The sequence below is a fragment of the Alligator sinensis genome, unplaced genomic scaffold, assembly GCF_000455745.1.
Source record: "Alligator sinensis unplaced genomic scaffold, ASM45574v1 scaffold534_1, whole genome shotgun sequence".
NCBI lineage: Eukaryota > Metazoa > Chordata > Crocodylia > Alligatoridae > Alligator > Alligator sinensis.
The window spans coordinates 2,469,918-2,491,918 of NW_005842050.1; the positions used below are offsets into that span (position 1 = coordinate 2,469,918).

At 43.9% G+C, this 22,001-nt stretch overlaps 1 protein-coding gene across 1 annotated transcript in view; it reads right to left on the bottom strand.

Moving 5' to 3' along the window:
- Positions 1–22,001, bottom strand: part of EXO1 (exonuclease 1) — a 52,870-nt gene that overhangs the window by 24,486 nt on the left and 6,383 nt on the right. The window contains exons 2-7 of the mRNA XM_006022887.1: positions 11,980–12,144; positions 7,618–7,737; positions 5,993–6,116; positions 4,922–5,059; positions 4,118–4,330; positions 719–906 (exon numbers count right to left, since the gene is read on the bottom strand). Coding sequence (XP_006022949.1) covers positions 719–906; positions 4,118–4,330; positions 4,922–5,059; positions 5,993–6,116; positions 7,618–7,737; positions 11,980–12,144 — 948 coding nt within the window. The remainder of the gene's footprint in view (positions 1–718; positions 907–4,117; positions 4,331–4,921; positions 5,060–5,992; positions 6,117–7,617; positions 7,738–11,979; positions 12,145–22,001) is intronic.

Sequence of the window (22,001 nt, forward strand, 5' to 3'; positions counted from 1 at the left end):
GCAGCGAGGGGGCAGAGTGTCGGGGCTAGCCCTGCTGGACTGGAGCCGAGAACCCTGCCCAGGGTTGCAAAGCATCTAGGATGCTGGGGGACTCTGGTTTAACTTAAGCCAAGAAAGGATCTTCGGTTGTATAAACCAGTTTGACCCAAATCAGTTAAGTCTGATACTACATTCAACCAGGTTTATCTCAAACTGGTTTTAGCCATTTTCAAACTGGTTTATGTGCATTGAAAGTCTGTTCTGTTACAGGTTTAAATCAGCTTCTGATCACATAAACCAGTTTGTGTGTAATGTCTGTCCCTAGCCCAAAAGCTCAAAAGAGGAGTGTTAGTGCTGAATGCATTGCACCACTCAGGCCTCATGCAGGAACACCACCTGGCAGGCCACAAGTGTGCCATCTGTGTACATTAGAGGTCACAAGTGGACACGTTCAACCATTACTAGGAAGGAACAGGCAGGAGGAAAGTTGCGTCTCAAGGAAAAAATAAATTGTCAACAACTATTTATAGCATCTTAGAAAATGTACTAAAATCTTTGGGTGGGTATAATGCTTGAAAAAGGATGTTAGAAGGAAGATAACGGACTTCTCTTTTGCCAGACACTTATCAATCAGGACTCAACTGTACAAAGAAAAGGGGAGGGAAAAAGCAGAAAGGAAAGGGGAAGAAATCCCCTTCACCACATCATTTTCCCATATTTTTCAGCACAGAAAGGATACTGTCCTGCATAAATTAATGTCTCTGGATCAATGTCATCACCATAGGCATTCAAAGGAACAAGTTTCCTTTTGATTGGGTCAAAAACCAATTGATAAAGGAATGTATTATTAGCTCGAATAAATCCCTCTATGTACTCTTCTGACACAATTATGTTCATCTTGAGGTACTGCCCCATTTTCTTAATAACCTGTCAAGAAAAATAAGATGTTGCTTATTTCTCATTTCTAACCATATGAAAATGGTTAGAAAAGAAAATACATATGAGCAAATACATCTTAAATTACTGGACAAAGCCTGAAATAGAGAGACAGCTAAGGCACATATTCCATCTATCTTTAAAAGCATGGAAAAACTGAATTAGGAATAACCTGTACATTGTTTCACCTTCAAATCTGATGTTGTTATCAATAAAACATTTCAACCCTCCACAAGGCTGTAGTCTTCAACAGATGCACAAGTAATAGGTACCCTATCATCATCAAGACTTTGCATTGAAATGCAAGATTGATGAAGTTAAGTATAACTAAATTTATCCTTTACTTTACCTTCCCTCCTCCCCCAACCACCCTCAAAACAGAAGCATGATATTACCAGACAGCACTTAAACTTCAAGCTATTTCTCAAAGGAGAGAGTACTGACTCACTAAATATTTAACTATTTTTTCCAACAGCATATTTATATACACTGATGTCGATCCTATGAAATTAATAATTAATATAAATACATGAACAAATACAAAATAATTCAAACTATGAAACAGAAGAAAACTAAACTTAATTGATTTATTTTGACAACGACCCGCACATTACGACGAAGGACAAGCTCAGCTGGGATGGGCTTCACCTGTCCCCCAAAAGGTAAGCGTGTGTTTTCTTCTAGGTTGGCGGATCTCCTCCGGCGGGCTTTAAACTAGGCTCGTCGGGGGGAGGGGAAGATGAGGGCGGGGAAGCTGTGGACCACCAAACCATGTGGCACCCACAAGGACAGCCCACCCTAAGAAAGGAGGACCCGGACAACTATAGGCCAGTCAGTCTCACCTCCATCCTTGGCAAAGTCTTTGAAAAAATTATCAAGGCTCACATTTGAGAGAGCCCAGCAGGACAAATTATGCTGAGGGGAAACCAGCACGGGTTCGTGGCAGGCAGATCGTGCCTGACCAATCTAGTCTCTTTTTATGACCAGGTTACGAAACACCTGAACACAGGAGGAGGGGTGGATGTTGTATACTTGGACTTCAGGAAGGCCTTCGATACGGTATCCCACCCCATACTGGTGAACAAGTTAAGAGGCTGTGACTTGGATGACTACACAGTCCGGCGGGTGGCGAATTGGCTGGAGGGTCGCACCCAGAGAGTCGTGGTAGATGGGTTGGTTTCGACCTGGAAGGGTGTGAGAAGTGGGGTCCCGCAGGGCTCGGTCCTTGGACCGATACTCTTTAATGTCTTCATCAGTGACTTGGACGAGGGAGTGAAATGTACTCTGTCCAAGTTTGCAGATGACACAAAGCTATGGGGAGAAGTGGACACGCCAGAGGGCAGGGAACAGCTGCAAGCAGACCTGGACAGGTTAGACAAGTGGGCAGAAAACAACAGAATGCAATTCAACAAGGAGAAATGCAAAGTGCTGCACCTAGGGAGGAAAAATGTCCAGCACACCTACAGCCTAGGGAATGACCTGCTGGGTGGCACAGCAGTGGAAGGGGACCTTGGAGTCCTAGTGGATTCCAAGATGAACATGAGTCGGCAGTGTGACGAAGCCATCAAAAAAGCCAATGGCACTTTATCGTACATCAGCAGATGCATGACGAATAGGTCCAAGGAGGTGATACTTCCCCTCTATCGGGCACTGGTCAGACCGCAGTTGGAGTACTGCATGAAATTCTGGGCGCCGCACTTCAAGAGGGATGCGGATAACCTGGAGAGAGTCTAGAGAAGGGCCACATGTATGGTTAAGGGCCTGCAGACCAAGCCCTACGAGGAGAGACTAGAGAAACTGGACCTTTTCAGCCTCCGCAAGAGAAGGTTGAGAGGCGACCTTGTGGCTGCCTATAAGTTCATCACGGGGGCACAGAAGGGAATTGGTGAGGTTTTATTCACCAAGGGGCCCCCCGGGGGTTACAAGAAATAATGGCCACAAGCATCTAGCTGGGGTCATCTAGACTCAGCACTCTTTGCTGCTTATGCAGGGGGTCAGACTCGATGATCTATTGAGGTCCCTTCCGACCCTAGCATCTATGAATCTATGAGTATGTTTTCCACGTCCAGTCAAAGATACTCTTCAATGTAAAAATCACTTCATTAAGAATCGTCTTTCAGTTTAATATGCTGTTGAACCACCCAGTACTTTTTCCTTAGTCTGTAGTTAAGATTCATATGGAGCATGAATATGTGACCAAGCTTAAAAAGAAAAATTTGCAACTTTAAAATTAAATTTAGTAGTATACCACTCTAATGCTGGTTTTGCTGAATGGTATGATTGAACAATGGGACATTTAGGTTTCCTTTTTATTTTTAAGAAAGTTAAATGAACCAAGGCAAATTGTTTTGATACATACCTTATCAATACATTTTTGAAGTGTGGGGAAAAAAATGCAGTTACTCTCAAAAAAGTCAAAATTAAATATGTGCTTGACTTCAAGTGAGTTAATCCAATGGATACAACTAACTGGACCAAATGAAATGTTTTACTGCTTTATGGCCTAAATGCATCCAAAACAAAGTTGTAAATTTTAACATCTCTCATTTTCTATAACCTCTTTTTTCCCCCCCCCGTTTGTGATCATACAAACAGTCCCAAACTGACTGGATTTTCTATGGTGTCAGGTTTGCTTAACTTGTAAGATTTGAATCAGGAGCTGCCTTAACTTGAATATTTTTCATAATGCCACACAGAGCCATGATAATTATAGGAAAATAAGCTAAATGACTTTGAACACGAAGGCAGAAAAAAAGGAGAAAGCACGCAAACAAGCCGTTTTTCAAGCAGCTACTTTTCTTGAAGAACTGCTTACACTTTAACTAGGACGATTCAACTGAAACTAAATTAAAAGTTCTAAGCTGTTTCTTTAGAAACCCAACACAAAGAATAAACAAACGATAATTTAAAACAAAATCTCTTAGAGTTTAAAAAAATGTTTCCAATTATGATATATTCTTGAAGGGTTAGAATATTTTGTTATATATTTTTTTCAAGTGCTGAGAGCTTAAATATAAGAGTGTTCTATCATACTGATGTATTACATGAAATACAAATTCTACAGTAGTAGTTGAATATTTTTGACAGTCTCAAAATCCAACAGTTTGACATGCACACTGCACAAAATATTTACATATTTTAACAGCATCACACACATATAAAGGTTTTAAAAAGCCTAACATCAAAAGTGAACAAATATTACCTTTATGATATCAGGATTGTTGGCTAATTTCAATAGCTTGCATGCTTTAGCTAACCCAATTCCATGAATTGATGGAAGGTAGTCACAGCCAGAGAGAATGCACATATAGCGGAATTTTTCCTCCGTAAACACGTTCCCAAGCTGTTTGCATTTTCCTAATTTGGCCTGATCAATCTCTAGCCCATTACCAAACTTATCGATTTTCAGGAACACCTAGAGAGAGGGATGGGGAGAGATTTACTTGTATTTTACACACTTTAAAATGATTTGTTTAGTCTTATAAAAATACATTATTGCTTTGTCACTTTGTGGCATTTAATGGCCTTGTCCCAGAATTGTCTAAATTTTAGAAGACATCAGGCATAGGTGAATTCCATAAAACTCAAACAGCAGAAGAACCATGTATTGGTGTACTTCAGAAGAAGAAAGAAAAAGAAAAGGCTGCTTTTCATACAAGAATGGAGACCCATGGATAGTGTTTTGAGATGGTCTTAAAGAATGAGAGTTGTGGTCAAAACGTGCGCATGCTTTCTAATCCAGAAGAGTTTACATTTTTCAAAACAGCTGAGCACATTTATGGTAGAGTTTGTACTCCTTTTCCTGTTTAGAAAGCACCTGCTACATTGTGAACAGAACTAAAAATAAGTATTTTTTTGTGGCGCAAGCTTGCATGCTACACTGGTATCATGTTTTAGATCACAATCTCTGGGATGGGCAAATAACAATATTTACAAGTGTGTGCGGGGAATTAGTTTGTACAATGCCTTGAATATGTAGCGAGATAAGGGTTATATAATGAAATACCTTTTTACATCCAAAAGCTAAAAGATCCGAGTCTTCTGTAATTATAGCTTGTACCAAGTTAGTTTTATTAAGATAGGCTAACTGAGCATCAGCTTCATATGGAGCAACAATACAATCAACACCTTGGGCTCGAGCTGCCTGTATAAAAACAAAAAAATGCAAGAATTATGAAAGCATTCAACATATTTACCACCACTTTCTTGCAGTAGCATTGGATAGGTTATGCTGGGAATTGTGGATAAGATGTTCAAGAATGCATAAATGACTTGGGACTGATCTCCATTTTTAAAGTGGAAAATTTTACTTTCTGTAAGCATATAGTAACAGCTACCCTTTATCTAAAAAGATCTGCTGACAGCAGTGCCCACAAAGGGTCTAGTATAGTCAATGGGGCGCCACCCACATGGACACATTTGAGTGATTTAAACCTAAGAATTAGAAAATGAAGTGATTACATTCTATAAAACACTTGCTTCTCTTATGCTGTTCGCCACCACTATCACAACTGTTCATGCTTCCAGTTTAACAAATTACAGTTTGGACAGAGAAAGCAGCACTTAAATAAATTTAAAGTCTGATTGATAAAACCTCTTGTGGGATTGAAAAGAAAAAAAAAAAAAAGAAAAAAAGTCTTGAGCCATTCTAAGTTACCTACAGTTTTTCTTTACATAGTCCTTTAGCAGCTGAAAATAATTTTGTACCATATTTCCTATTCATGTTGTTTACTGGTAATAATGTTACATTTTTAAGGACACCAAAATAGTTAAATGTTTAATTAGAATTTAAAAGAAATGTTTTAACTGGCACATGGCAGACATTTATACAACTCTACCATGAAAAAGAAAAAAAAAAGTCGAGGTGAAAACATCTATCTGTTGTCATAAACAAGATGTACTTAAGATATTTCACAGCACATTATAAAGTTTAAAGATAACAATATTTGTGCAAGTTAAATCACCAATCCAGTGACAGGGAAAAGAAAAGCAAAAAGAGAAGGGAAATAAACACGGTGGAAACAAGCACTGGAGATGCCATTTGCAAATACAAAATTCAGTATAATTAATGACTTACTTTAATAACTTCATGAGCCATAGCATGAGTAATATTAATGCTACGTCCAAAACATTCTTTTGCTTCCGATAGCTTCCCTTCACGAAGCAACTGTTTCCCTCTCAAAAGACTGGCTTGGCGCTTCCTGCAAAGGAATAAAAATTCCACTTTCCTCAAATATTGAACATTGCTATGGTATCACACAATATTATAGTTGTACTCAGTGCTTTGCAAAGGATTAAAGGGACACAATTCACCTATCACCTGCCCTCAAAAAGAGTTACAGTTTGTGACAAAATGAAGAACAAAAAGATCCAGAAATCAGACAGTAGAAGATGAGTGGACTATCCCAAACTGAAACAAAATTATGCAACTTATGATATAGTGAGTAGGAAAGTAGTTAGCGGTGTTATTCTGGTCAGGCATAAGGCAGAGTAGAGATGCACCTTATAGACTAATTGAATCAGAGCTGCATAAGCTTTTGTGAGCAAAAGCTCACTTTGTCAGATGTTATGGAAGGACATGCTACCATCACAATAATATTAAAATAAATCCTGAAAAACAAGCAAAGAACAGAGGTGTTAGTTGAAATCAACGATGGGAGGGAAAAAAAAAAAAGAATAGAGGTGGTTTTCCACGATGGTTTTAAAGGGCTGTGAAAATATTATACACAAGCAGCATCTATACACATGCTCTGGCGCAGGAGAGGGTGAGGGGGGAGGTGGAAGAGGGGGTGGCGTTTTAATTGCACCAACTGTGAGCTGCTCTAATTAGAGTACCCGCAAGGTCGTGTGTATTCAGCGTTCTGCACTTCAAAAATGATGGTAGGGGTGTTTGAACTAAAGCTTATTTGATGAACTTTAGTTCAATTACGTCTGCTGCCATTTTGAAGTTCTGGGATGCTAAATACATGTGATGCAGAGGCTGCTGAAGCATGTTAATTAACACACTCCAACAGGCTCAGTTAGAGTCTGCTCTCACATGTGCTAATTAGCACACATCGGAGCAGACATCCAACACGTGTATAGGTGCCCAAGAACTGCAAGTTTGGGAGACTGAGAAGGATTCTTTGGGACTCAATCCAAGATTAGAAACAAATTACTTCAAGGTGTAGGGGACCAAAAATTTCTCAAGAATTGGTAATCCAGCAATACCCACTCAAATCTGAGCTAAAACTTCAGGAGATTCTCTCACAAGATTCTAGAACCACCAAATCAGAACACAAATCCCAACCTTGATTCACGCTGAATACTATCATACTGTCCCACTTCTGAGGACAATGGTATCAGGAGAAAAAAAAAAAAAAAAAAAAGGAAACACTCCTGTTACATGATGTCTTTGAACCAACAAGAAATCTGAAACTCTTTGTAATTTTATATCTTGAAGGAATAGTTTCAGTAATTTATATTTTCCCAATTCATAAGCAGATTTTTGTAGTAGAGCAGTCATGAAAAAAAAATCTCCTAAGAAAGGTTTATTGTTTTCAACATTTGAAACAGTTATTACGGTGTACTGTAAAAATGCAGTAACTAAAGCAATCTTGGTAAGCAAAATAAATTACCATAGCTTAAAAAAAAAGATGAAATGCACTGTTAAACAGTTAGGCTAATGTAGTTTGCTTACAAGTTGAACATATCATTACTCACTCTCTTCGAGTCTTTTCCACTTCCTTTTTAGAAGGCAGGGTGCATCCATCAAATACTAGAATTGGCTTGATCCCAAATGACAGCAGCATATCAACAAGTTTCATGCAGAAAACTACATAACTGTAAGAAGAAATACACTTTTTAAATTTTTCAAAGCAAGAGAAGAACTGATTATTAAAAGCAAACTTTAACACTATCACATTTCCAACTTCTAGGGAAGAAAAACAAAATAAGTCAATGACATGATTATAGGTTTTCAGCAGGGGGTGTGTGCATGCGTGTGTGCACACACACTTACAGCACTGAACATCCACACAATTTTAAGATAGAGTCACTTCTCATCTTCTAAATCCAGTGGCGTTACCCACTCTGACTGATATTGTTGGATATACCGCTTACTCCAACAGATAATATACCTAATATACCTGGATTCTTCACAGCGTTAAGGGTTCCTAGCCCTTAAGATGATGAAGGTTTGTGAACTAGTTTGGGTGTGCATGGCCACAGCAAACCACTGTGGGATCACCGTAGTGCTCCATCTGAGCAGGGAGGAGGCGCACACAGCTGAGTAGCTCATGCTTGATTTGGCAACCAACTACAAATTACCTGGTGTACAAACATCCTGAGCAAAAAAAAAAAAAAATCAAAAAAATCCAGGTTCTACTGTACCTTGTCTCTTAAATGCAAGTAGATTAATTAGACTATTGCACCACCAAATCCTACCATACATGACAAACTTTACAAGCTATAGTACAAAACATCATTTTGACTTGAGTGAGCCAAATACACATAGTATAAAGTGATGAAATGGAGTGATGACAAGCATACTGATTTATCCTTCCCTGACACTAATAAAAATGACCTGTACCCAGACAAAGAAGAGACTGTAACCACGAGGGAATAACTTTGCCAATAGCAGTACTGTAAACAATGCCTTATAGCAGAGGTTGGCAATTTACAGACCACAGGCTGAATCCACCCTGTAGAGCCAGCTGATTCAGCCTGGGACATGGAGCTTCATCACCATTCAGCAGAAAGGGGGTCTGTATCTATGAGCACTCTCCCTGTGCCACCAGCAGGGAAAAGTGTTGGCTGTGGCTAGGTCCTAGCATCTGCCCACCTCTGACCTAAACCAAGTCACCCTGGCCAACAGCCTAAAAGGATTTCTGACCACTGCCTTACAGGGAAAGGAGGTAAAACAGCAGTACAAATGGAACAACCCACTGCTGTCCCCTAATCACATCCTTAGAGAGAGCTATTTGTAGGGAATTCTAGGCTTTTCATATTGTTTAGTCCACTGATCTCCCTATTGCAGTATTTGTATAGAGATGCGTGCTTTGGTTTGGTTTATGGACACAGGGGTCATTTTGCTATTAGAAAGACTCCTAGTAGGCACCTCATTTATCAGGCAAATATTGTGCAATAAATGGTAACATGTCAGACGTTCAAACAATTTATCACACAATAAAAATGGCAAACCAGCCAACCATTCCAAAACACATTATAATAATTACTGTGTAGATGCTGACTGCCAGATTTTCCCCTAAATGTCTGAAATGCACATATTCTATTCTCAAATGTCAGTAAATCCTAAACGCCTTAAAAAAGTGGGTAGCTGAGTTGAATGAAACAGGTATGATTTTTCATATAACCCAACCGTTATGTCCCTCCTCAAGCATCTCTTTTCTACACTGAATAGGCTTAGCCTCTTCATCTTTCCTCATGTGGAAGCCCCTCCACACCAGTCATCCTTGTGGCCCTCCTCTGTACCTTCTCTAGTTCTGTATGCTTTTTGAGGTGTGAGGACCAGACCAAGACACAGTATGCAAGGTGTGGACACAACAGGGATTTATAATGGGGCATAACGGTACTTTATGTTTTGTTTATAATTCACTTCTTAATAATTCCTAACACTTTGCCCTTTTGCCAGCTGCTGAACACTGAACTGATGTTTTTAGTAAACTGTCCACAACAATTCCCAGATCTCCTTCCCATGTGGAACAGCTAATGTCTAGCCCATCATAGTGTAGGTATAGCTTGGGTTATTTTTGCCCAGGTGCATCACTTTGCACTCATCTACACTGAATTTCACCTGTCATTTAGTTGCCTATTTGCTGAATTGTGTCAGATCCTTCTGTAGTTCCTCACAGTCAGCCTTTGTGTCTTTACCACTTTGAATAATTTTGTGTCATTCAGAAATCTGGACACCTCGCTACTCACTCCCTTTTCCAGATCATTCATCAGTGTTAAACAGCATGAGTCCCAGCAGAGATTGGGAAGCTGATTACTTCTTTCTAATCGGAAAACTGACCATTTATACTCACTCTCTGCTTTCTATCTTCAAGCCTATTTCTAATCTCCAATCATACCTTCCCAGTAACTTCCCAGTAATCCCATGACTACCTAACTTAATTAAAAGCCTGATGGGGGATATTGTCAAAAACTTCTTGGAAGTCGAAATATATTAAAGCAACTGGGTCACCCCAATCTACCCTCAAAGAAGTCTAGTAGGATGGTGAGACATAATTTCCCCTTGACAAAGCCACATTAATTCCTCCCCAGCAAGTCGTGTTCAACCATGCGCTGAACAATTTATTATTATTACTACTACCAGTTTTCCATGAATAGGACTCAGACTCACCAGCCTGTAGTTCCCTGGTCCCCTCTAGAACCCTTTTTAAATATGGGAGTCACGCTGGCAACCCTCCAGTCCTTTGGTACTGAGGTTGCTTTTCATGACAGGCTGCGAGTTAGGCAATGTCCAGTCTGAGCTCCTTCAGGACCCTAAGGTGAATCGCAGCAGGTCTTGGTGATTTGCTACCATTTAGTTTATCGATTTCCTCTATGACCTCACCTACCAAATCCTCAGTGTGGGGCAGTTTCACTGACTTATTCCTAGAAAACAGTGGATATGAGAGGGCATCTCCGTAACATCTTCCACAGTGAAGGCCCAACTGACTCCCTGGCAGCTGTTTGGCTTCTAACATACTTTTAATTTGGATCACTACCTTGCAAGTCTCTAGCTAGTTTCTCCTTAAACCCTGTCTTAGCATTCTCTCTGGCTTTTCCATCTATTTCATTCTCCGCATCAGGCCATGAGTTCACAGAGCAGAGGCACAGCCACTGCCTCTCCTCCTCAGTGCAGTTTCTTATGCACCTTTCACTGCCCAGTGGGGCAAGCTTCCTCCCAGGACCCAGCTTGAGGAAAGAGAACTGTTAGGGTCTTGTTACATGCTAATTTACAGCTGTTCCTGGAGCTTTTAATCCTTGGACTGTCCCCACATAGACACCTTAAAGTAGTTTTAAGCACTCATTATGCAGCTCAAAATGATGCTACTTCAGGGAAGGATCCTCCCTGATCCACACTACCCAGGTCCTGTTCCACTAAGGTGCAGCCACTCCCCAAATATTTGCTGCCCAAGTATATGTCCTCCAATATCTCTCACTCCCACAAAACAGCAGGGTTAGAAGCCCAGTAATGCCAACTCTCATGAAAAAAAATCATGAAACTCCTGATTTCCAAGTCAAATTAACTCCGACTCAAGATCTCCTGATAGAGATCAAATCTCAGGCCTTTTTCTTCTGGCACATATAGCGAACACCAAACTGGTAAATCTGTGGAGGGGAAGGGGTAGGGGGGAGAGGGGAGCAGATCAAGGCCCCCATAGTGAGGGAGAGAAGTGGGGCAGGGGTTGGGGTGAATGGGGCCCCGGGGCTGGGGGAGGCATGTGCCCCCCAGATTTGTGCATGGGGCAGAGGCAGGCTGGGACTCTGCATCCTGCTGCCTTTGGCCTGGGAACCACAGAAACACATGGTCCAAAAATAGCATCACATGATTTACATTTCAAATCTCTCAATTTTTAAGAGTTTGTCTCATGATTTTTCACACAGGGAGGCTGGCAATACTAAGCCTGTCCTGGCTCCCTAGCCCTCTGGGCAGCAAGTGGCGACCACCCGCCGGCAGCACTTTTTGCAGGGGGTGCACGTGTCCCCGCGTGCACTCCCTATGTGTCACCAATTTGCACAATTCCCATGCCCCTACCCCACTCCCTCCCTCATGGGGGGGGCCTCAATCTGCACCCCTCGCCCACACACCAGGGGCAGGGGGATGGGAGTGAGGGGCATGGGGTCCAAACCAGCCAGCAGTGTTTGCAAGCAGGTCCTGGTACAAAAGAGGTTGGGAACCCCTGACCTGGATTTCTTATCATTACTTTACATGCCAAAACTTTGCTGCGAGGGGCAGGGCCTTAAGGTTGTATCGTTTTACATTCCTGGTGCGCAGTCTGGCAGAGCTTGGGAGCCGCAGGATAAGGACGTGACTCCTCCCACCCCCTCCCCCCCCGGGGTAACGGTGGCACTTACAAGTCGGTGGGCTCGCCCTTGGCCAGCCTCTCGGCGCAGGCGTAGGCACCCTTGTGCAACCAGCAGTAGGTGTCCACGGCCACGGCCTGGCCGCGGTAGCGCTGCACGTGCGCCTCCTCGGCCGCCTCGCGCAGGAAGGGTAGCAGCCCCGCGATGCCCAGGGCTCTGCGGGCCGAACCAGCCGGTCAGCGCGCGCGTGGGGGAGAGGGGGGCAGGGGAGAGCACCCACGTACCCGGCCGGAGGGAGGGAAGGGCTGCTCCGACCGGAACGGCCGGCGCGCTCGAGCCGGGCTGCAACCCGCTTCAAGGGGGGCCCCCCCCCCCCGCCAGCCAATCGCAGGGGAGGGCGGAGATTGGACGGAGGGAAAGAAGACTGTATTCCGCAGAGCGGCGTGTGGCATGCTGGGAGGGGGAGCGGGCATTGCGCATGCGTATGAAGGGGTTTTTTTTTGGGGGGGGGGCGGGCATAGGGGTGTTGCAGCCGCGAGTTAGGAGCCTTAGCCCACCTTCCCCCCGCCCTCAGCCTTGCTGTGGTTCCCCGCAGGGACGAGCTCGGGATGTGGCCGGGATTTCCCACAGCCCTTTGGCCTGAGAGGTGCTGATAGGTCTGGGCAGGTCCCCAGCACAGGAAGGGTGAGGGTGAGGGTGGGGGTGGACAATAGCCATCGAGGGGCGCTCCTGCAGCAGAGATGCCCGCACCACCATAGGTTTTCCCAAAGGTGTTGTGTGGAGAAATTCACATTCCTGCCTTGCTCCGTGTTCCCTGGGTTTCTTCAGCCCTGGTGACTGGTAAGCTGGTTATCCTAGTTGCAGGGGGAAAGCCACCTTGGCAGGGGGTGGTAAGTACCCTGACTGAGGTCATGCATAGTTAGCCTCCTGTTTTTCCTTCCAACAGGAAGATCTCAGCTATGCACCAACTCTGTGGGAAACTGGGACTCCTCCCCAGTTTGGTTCTGCGGCCGTACAGCTGAGGGCGAGTGAAACTTGGCGGTATCCAAACCCCAAGCCTCCAGTCCTGGGCTCGCACGTGCGATGCTTGCCAAAGGATTTGGAAGCATCTGAAGCCCAGCTGGGGGTGGAGGGTGCTTGCTGGTAGCAGGGCCACATGTGGTTCTTGAATGAGTCATGGATTTGGAATCGATTTTTGCTGATTTGATTTGGGGAGCACACAATTTTCCTTAAAAAAAGCAGGGGGAGGGGTGGAGATTGCGTGGAGATGTTCTCATTCCATCTTTACAATAATCAATTCCTCACTCTTTTGGGTATTAAAAAATAATACAAATCCAAAATATATTAGTGGTTTATAGAAATGAAGCTTTCAAAGATTAAGCTTGTCCTAATTTGGGGGCCTGACCAATTTTTTGAGAGCATTTAAGGTTGGCAGTTCTGCTTACAATGCAAATTCAGCATAACCATTTGTCCCTAGCCTTGCCCTAGTCAAATTCAGGGTCAGAAAGCAGGGGAAATGGTGCCCTTATCATATTTGATGGTTTTTCTTAGCCCTTTGTTTTCTTTTCTTGCTGTCTTGTGCACATCTGGTACCCTCACATACCAAAAGAGAAGTTTCTTTCCTTTTTTTCCTGGTAGGTGTGCATTATAAAGAAAAAAAAAAATGAAAACTGCTGTAGAAGCAAAATATATATACACATCTGTTGCTTTCTTACAGGGATATAAATGGCAAGAGGCTAAATAGCAGTACAAGCAAGAAGATGCAAATCTCTTTTTAAGGATATGAATCATCAGCTTAAACACATTGTACATCAGTTGTGTGATGTTTGCAGCTTGAAGTCGAAGAAGTTGGGCTGGAAGGGACCTCCAGAGGTCGTTTAGTTCAGTCGCGCTTGATTAGTAACTATAATGGAATGCTCTGTATTGGATGCGTCTCTAAAACTGATGTGCTACTGAAGGTCATACGTGAATGAGACCACTTCAAAGAAAGTTATAAATGTTGAAATATAGGTGACTCAGAGGATTAAAAAGATGCATAGATGAGGCCTATCCTTGCACTGTTTGGGCAAAACATGCATTGGTTTTACAGAACAGAGGGAAAAATTAGGCTATAGTTGTATGTCTCCACAGCAATATTGAGAATGTGACCACAAACCTGTTTGTTCCAGGTCTGCACATGCTGAATGCTTTAGAAAAGGTGTATGGTTATCAGTGGAGTGGTACCGGATGTACACTGCCCCCAGTGTCTGAGACTGCAATTCTAGGCATACTCTAAAAAGTAAGTGCATGCCATGTTTTTGTAAGTGATGTTTGGGGAGCAGAAGCAAGCAAGCAGGACTGTCTCACGATTGCCACAGAGGAAGCATAGGCATATCCTTAGATTACTGACTGGCTGAAAAGCTGAAAAAAACGAGTGGCTTGCCTTTACATCGGTACAATATTAGGCTAAAATAGGCAACATGCAGCTTGTGATGGGGCAAGCTGAGTTTTACTGCACTTAAAAAAACCAAACAAATCCCACACACTTTTAAAAAATCAGCTTGATTCCTTGAGCTGATTCTCTAAAATCCCTGAAACAAATGCTAAGGTACACAGGAGTACACAGTTTGTACCCACAAGTGATGGAGTCCACAGAACAGATATTTTCCAGAACTCATTATCACTACACTGGTATAGTGATTATTTTTCTTTTTTTCCTCACGTGATGCAAAAGATGTAGGCATTTACTTTAAAGAGTATTCAGGTGCTGTTCATCATGGGCTGAGAAGTGAGTGTCTATACCTGATGGGTTACTTAGCGCAGAGAATTTGAGAGAGCTTTCTGGTTCACATATTCTTTTTCTCCTACACCTGATGCCTGTCCTGTCTGCTGAATTACCATACCTTGTGTAATACCCTGGTGAGCTCCCAAAGCAACAATTTGTTTTTTCTTGAACTCCATCCTCAATCTGGGTATAGTCTAAGCCACATATAATGGCTGCATTTGGCAATCAGAAAATGGACCTAACCCATCTCAACTTCTGTCAGCGCTGTGCTATTAGGAGCCCTAAAACTGACTAGATCCTATTTTGAGGCAAGCCAAGGCACCCATATTAACCAGGAAAGGAATTTCATAAGGTACAACTATGTGAGTGGAGGAGCAAGCTCTGAATAACAATGTAACTAGCATATTCATGCCACTGATATTCGGAGTGATTGATTTGGCAGTGATGAGGCACAAGCTGGCCATGCTATGGGGGATGAAACCATAAGGGCTCCATGTCATGAGCTTGGGGTCAGGGATTCCTTTTATCTAGTCATGCCTTCATTTTCTGTATAGCCAAAAGCTCACGTGAGAGACTGCCAACACCTGATGGGGTTAAAGGTTTTTAAAAAATCACTGGCTTTCCTGATTATATCAGCTTAAAGTTATAATGCATGAAAAGCCCAGGCCTAGACTGGTATACATTAGATGACAAGAAGATTTCGGTATTGCCAAACTAAAGGCTCAAGAAGCTCACAAGGCCTCCTCAATTCTGACATTTTAATTTTCTTTTTTTTGTGTGTGTAACAACTCTCACAGAGTTGGAGGAAGGAAGCCAGGTTGCATGACTTCCAGCATTTGGAGGAGGCACTAGGGGTGCCTGTAGATGTGCTGAGAGGATTCTTCAACATGCTGTAATTACAGCGTGTTGGAGCAAACTTGATTAATTGAGTGTGGTAATTACTGCGCTCCAGCAGCCTCCCGCATCTCATGCATCAGTGTCCCCATGCTTCAAAATGGCTTTTTCGACAAGCTTTAGATAAAGCACGCCTGCCACCATTTTGAAGCATGGGGATGCTGATATATGAGATGTGGAGGCTGGCTGGAGTGTGGTAATTACCACACCCCAGCAGACTCAATTAATCGAGTCTGCTCCAACGCATTGTAATTACAATGCATCGGAGCAGCCTCCGCACTTGGAAATAGGTGCCTTCCATTGTGAGGTACTAGGAAAATGAGCATTAGCCAGCCTTAATGGGAATTAACTAAAGCACATGCTTTTTAAGTGATGCTTAATGCGCATTAGCCTATTTTAATGCACATTAAGTAAAAAGCATGGGGCATTTTTACATATACAAGAGCCGCTGTGCCGGGCACTTTGAAGAGTGCCTGGCGTAGCAACACATACAGTTGTATAAGCAGCAAAATGCGTGTCAGCACTGAAAAATGGTGGTGGCCCACTTGAACTAAAACATAGAAGGTGCTGTAGTTCAAACACATACTGGCCCCATTTTCTGCATGCTGACGCACATTTTGCTTCTTATACAACTGATTCGATTAATCGAATCTGCTCTGGAGCAGTGCATCTCCAGTGCATGGTAGGAGAAAGAAGTCTGTGTATAAATGCCGATGGTTTTATACATGACACTTTAATTTGCATAAAATAAGATAATGCGCATTAAAGCACACGTGTAGACATGCCCAGTGTTATTCATAAATGTTTAAGCCAGAAGGAAACATTGTGGTCACCCAATCTGACTTCATTGTCATGTGTCCTCCTAGACTGAGTCACAGAAGATGGAAATTCTACTATAATTTGTTCTTTTTTTTCTCAGAAAAGTGAGAGCAAAAATAGAGTTGAGATTTTAAAAAAATGTCAGTAGCAGCAGCAGTTTCTTAAATTCAATCCTCAATTTTAAATGCATTATCAATCTCAAGTAGTAATGGCCATGGAACAACTACAAAATGGTGATACATTGGGTCAGATTCTGTTTGAACTATTAGGCACATAAATGGGCTTATGTGTCTAAATGTGATTGTATTCCACTTTGTCCCTGAAGAAACCGTTAACTTAAAAAAGGTCGGTGGTTCCTCCTGCTCCTTGCCGGTTTTTTTGTGACTCAGTCTTAAGGTGATGGTGCGTTACAAATATAGGTGCAGGTATTTGATGCAGGATAAGAGTAGATGCAAGATATTCAGGTATTTGACCAGGGTGGATTAGGATGACACCTAGGCACCTAAATTCATATGGAATACAGGCAGATATAATGGGTGCTTCCAGACAAGTGTGCACGTGCGGCTTGCAACTCTGCAAACCTGTTTGTGGCACTGTAAACTGCACACAGCAAATGTACAAATATATGCCACACTGCAAATTTGCAGTGAGGTGCTAGAATTTGATACCGGGATTTCCTGATATCAAAAAATAAAAAAAAACGCCACTAATTCAGTGCAGTGCATGCAGCAGCAGCATGCACCGTAAGAAACAGAGCCTGGTTGTCCAGAGCCACACTCTGCCTGCTGGCTAGGATCCATGCAGCTGCTACCCTGGGAAGCCCCCAGGATCACCAGGGGGCCCGCACAGGAGCTGGCCCCAGCTTCCCTACCCTATCTGGGACAATTTGGCGTGTACTGGAGCACACATGCAGGGGTGTACCCTGGGGCACAAAGCAGTGGCACAAATATGTGCCGCTGTTTTTTGTGTCCCTGGAAATGCATGCCTCTCCATGTGGGGACATGCCCAATTATTGTACTGCTATCAAATGCCCAAATACAATCTATTATGATGTAATGGTTACTGCTATGAGATTCTGAAGTTAGACAAATGTAGCAAAATCACTCCAGATTTTATCATCCAGGGTCAAAATTAGGAAAATTTGCTCTACAGTGAAACAGCTGCTGCGACCTCCCAAGCAACAGCCCTTCCCTTTCCCCTCCCCTTTTAAAGTGGATAAAATGTATGTTTGACCAAAAACCTTATAGGTGGAATAGGATCTGGCTCATTGTATTTAAGATTTCCATTTCTCAATATTTTCAAAGCTAGCATTCTTGGTAATGAATTGTCTGTCAAGGCAAATTACACTTTGAACCAGGGAACAGGTATAAACAGAGGCGGGAACTAGGAAGACAGAATTAAGTGGAGCCAGGGAGTCAGGCTTATCTCTAGGCCTAGATAGACAGACAGTTATTCCTTATGTTAGCTCTCATTGTATTCCCCTAATTTCTTGAAAACTGTACACTCAGGTCTCTCTTTATGCAAATTTGTTTTGTGCGAATTTGCTTATATGTGATGACCTTATCTATACCAGAAACTTGCTCTGTGCAAGAAAAATGTGATCTTTTGCAAAGAAGCATAAAAACACAGCTATGCAGCGATGTGAGTAAAGCATTGTGAGAGGGTGAGTGAGGATGGTATGTGATGCCATCATGCAGTTGCCTCAGTCTCGCATCGTCCATTGTTTCGTGCGGTGCTACGCTACTTGCACTTGTATCAGTGGCGACGTATAGGGGGTGCACATGCCCCCCCACACTCCTGTGGGACACTCCATCCATCCCACCATCTCAGCGTTCACAAGCTGTACCTGGTACTTTGAGGTACGTAGAAAAAACATTTAAGGCTGTGTCTATGGCCGAATTGCTGATTCTCCAAATCAGAATCAAATCTTCAGATTCAGATTAGGCCGAATCGAATCAGGACAGTGTTCCAAATCAACCAATTGAATCACTGTCCCCCAAATCGGGCTGAATCTGAATTGAATATGGCCCACTTCACACACCCCTAATTAGTATGTATCACCTTTAATCTCTTTAGTGGGTTAAATTTATCCGGGATGCGATATTATTAAATTCTAGGGTTAACCATGACACAAAAGATTAATTAATGCAGATTTGCACTGGCTTCATTAAAGTTGTAACTTTAAACTAATAGTTAAAATGATGCAAATGGCTAGATAGGCACTTTCTTTTTCCAGTTGATTTTGATTTAGCTTAAACTTGTTCCTAATTAAATAAGCTTGCTGCACTGAAATAAGTCTATTGGTTTAAAAATACACCTTAAGTTAAACTGGCACGCTTTCTCCTCCTCCTCAAAAAATCAGCCTTAATTTGTATGTTGTTATGATGTTCTATAACAGTAGGGGCCAACCTTTTTGGCAGGCCTGTTAGAAATTAACTGACAGGCCCCTTCCACTGCCCAATATATTGCTCTGCTTTTTCCTGTGCTCCCTGCCCAATCTGCCACTGTGCTGCCTGCCTGCTCTCTGATCTGCTCTTGACACCCACAAAGGCTGCCTGTCCCACATATGCTGCAGATTGGCCACCCTTGCTTGTTCTATAATATGTATTCATTGTGAATTTTTAAACATTGTGTGTCAAACAAATGTAAGCAATGTTCTTTATACTAAACAAATAGGAGTGTTGCTGAAATTCCTAGTCATCTTATAACCAGGGATCTGGGTTTTCCATTCTCCATGCGATCTCCACCCCAGAGTGCTGTGGGAATTGGCAGATGTCATTGCAGGACTCCTGGCACAGCTTTACGAGCACTTGTGGTGCTCTGGAGAGGTGCCAGAGGACTGGAAAAGGGCCAATGTGGTCCCCATTTTCAAAAAAGGGAGGAAGGAGGACCCAGGAAACTATAGGCCCGTTAGTCTTACCTCAGCCCTGGGAAAGCTCTTTGAGAAAATGATGCAGGAGCACATCTGCAAGGGACCAACAGGGGAGATTATGCTTAGGGGCAATCAACATAGGTTCATTTGAGGCAGGTCCTGTCAGACCAACCTGGTGGCCTTCTACGACCAGGTCACAAAATCCTTGGACGCAGGTGTCACGGTGGACATAGTCTTTCTGGACTTCAGGAAGGGCTTTGACACTGTCTCTCACCCCATTCTCATTACAAATTTAGGTTACTGTGGTGTCGATGCCTACACAGTCAGATGGGTCGCAAATTGATTGGAGGGCCATATCCAGAGAGTGGTGGTGGATGGGTCATTTTCGACCTGGAGGGATATGGGCAGTGGTGTACCCCAGGGCCCGGTTCTTGGGCCTGTACTGTTCAACATCTTCATCAGTGACTTGGATGAGGGGGTGAAAAGCACCTTGTTCAAATTAGCAGATGACACTAAGATGTGGGGGAAAGTGGGCACGCTAGAAGAGAGGGACAGGCTACAACTAGATCTGGACAGGTTACAGAGGTGGGCGGATGAGAACAGGATGGGTTTCAACACTGACAAGTGCAAGGTACTGCACCTGGGGAGGAAGAACCAGCAGCATACCTACAGGCTCGGGAACTCCCTTCTTGTCAGGACTGAGGCAGAAAAGGATCTTTGGTGTCATTGATTCCATGATGAACATGGGCTGCCAATATGAGGATGCAGTCAATAAGGCTAACCACACCTTGCCATGCATCCACAGATGCATCACAAACAGGTCCAAGGAGGTTGGAGTACTGTGTCCAGTTCTGGGCACTGCACTTCAGGAGGGATGTGGACAACACAGAGAGGGTCCAGCGGAGGGCCACTCACATGATCAGGGGGCAGCAAGGCAGGCCCTCTGAGGAGAAGCTACGGGACCTGAACCTGTTCAGCCTCCACAAGAGAAGGCTGAAAGGGGATCTGGAGGCTGTCTATAAACTTGCCAAGGGGGACCAGCAGGGAATGGGAGAGTCCCTGTTCCCCTGAGCACTATCGGGAGTAACTAAGAATAACAGCAACAAGTTGATTGAGAGTAGGTTCAGGCTAGATATTAGGAAGCACTACTTCACAGTCAGGGCGGCTAGGATCTGGAACCAACTTCTAAGGGAAATGGTGCTTGCTCCTACCCTGGGGGTCTTCAAAAGGAGGCTGAATAGTCACCTAGCCGGGGTCGTTTGACCCCAGTACTCTTTCCTGCCATGGCAGGGGATCAGACTTGATGATCTGCTCAGGTCCCTGCTGACCCTACCAACTATAAAACTATGAAAAACACGGAAAAATATGGATTTTCTCCTTTAAAGGGGAAAATGACAGATTTTCCCTTTAAAGGAGGAAAACTTAGGAAGCTGGGGGCTGTGTGTGTGTGTGTGTGTGTGTGTGTGTAGCTGGGGTGTCTGGAGGGGGTAGCAGGTGCCTGCCAGTGCTGGGGAAAGGAGTCTCGGTGCTAGGGGTGGGGTGAGGCAGGAGGGTCTGAGGCAGCACTTGATGCCACCAGTGAGCCCAACTCTGCCGGTAGGGCTCACCCAGACTTGTCTGCCCCTCCAGTGGGAGAAGTGGGTGGGAAAAGTGGTTTGAGGGGCCCTTTGGGGGAAGTGGGGAGCTGAGTGGCCAGGCTGGCAGTGCTAGGGGCCAGTGCCCATTGTCTCAGGGGCAATGACAAGGGCAGGGTGACTGGGAGACACTGCTGGGGGGGCAGGGAGCCATAGCCAGGCTGCCTGGCATGGTGTGTGCAAGCCCCAGCCTGGGGAAAGGGGTGCCACATGTGTCTCCTCCTCTTCCATCCAGCCTGTGCCAGGGCCAGGTTTGCTCCGCTGCTGCCTGCATGAGCCACAGCTGCCACTCTCTGGCCCAGGTAGAATGGAGAGCATCTGGAGCCCCTCACCATAGTCCTGCTGCCCATAGCAAGGCCCAGGCTAGAGCCACGCTCGGCTTCACGATGCTGCTGTGGAGCACAGCTCTGGTCCTCTCTGCCACTGGTCCTCTTTGCCCAGCCCGAGCCGGTAGCACAGGGCAGCATGTGGTACCCCAGGTGCTGCCTGTGTTTATGCATGAGGTACACTGCATGCACCTCATGCTGGAGGCTGTCCCCACCGTGTCCCCACAGACCACCATCCTGTAAGTGTGCAAGTTGGGGAGGGGCAGCTGGGGGTCTCCTCCCAGCAGGGCTGGGGGAAGTAGGGGGCTGCAGGTCTGGAGTGAGGGGCACTGGCAGGGTCAGGGAAGGCTCTGGGTCAAGAGTGAGGGACAATGACAGGGGCAGGGCATCAACATATCAGGGCTGCTCAGCACCACAAAACGGGGGGACAGCCACAGCTGGACCGACATCTTGGTGAGCAAAAGGGGCAGGGGGTGCTCTGATTTTACATGAGAAAACCAAAATCAAATGCCAAAATATATAGGTATTTATAATTTATTGTCTTATAATGATTAAGGCAGTGATAGGCTTCCAAACTGCTTTACAGTTGTAAATATATCAATAAAACATTGTGTTCAACTGATATGTATATTCATATACATACATACACATGCATATACATATATACACACACACACACACACATATATACATATATAAATATATATATACGCATTTCATTTTAATTGCAATAAAACATGGATTTGAGGTTTTTAAATCAGAGA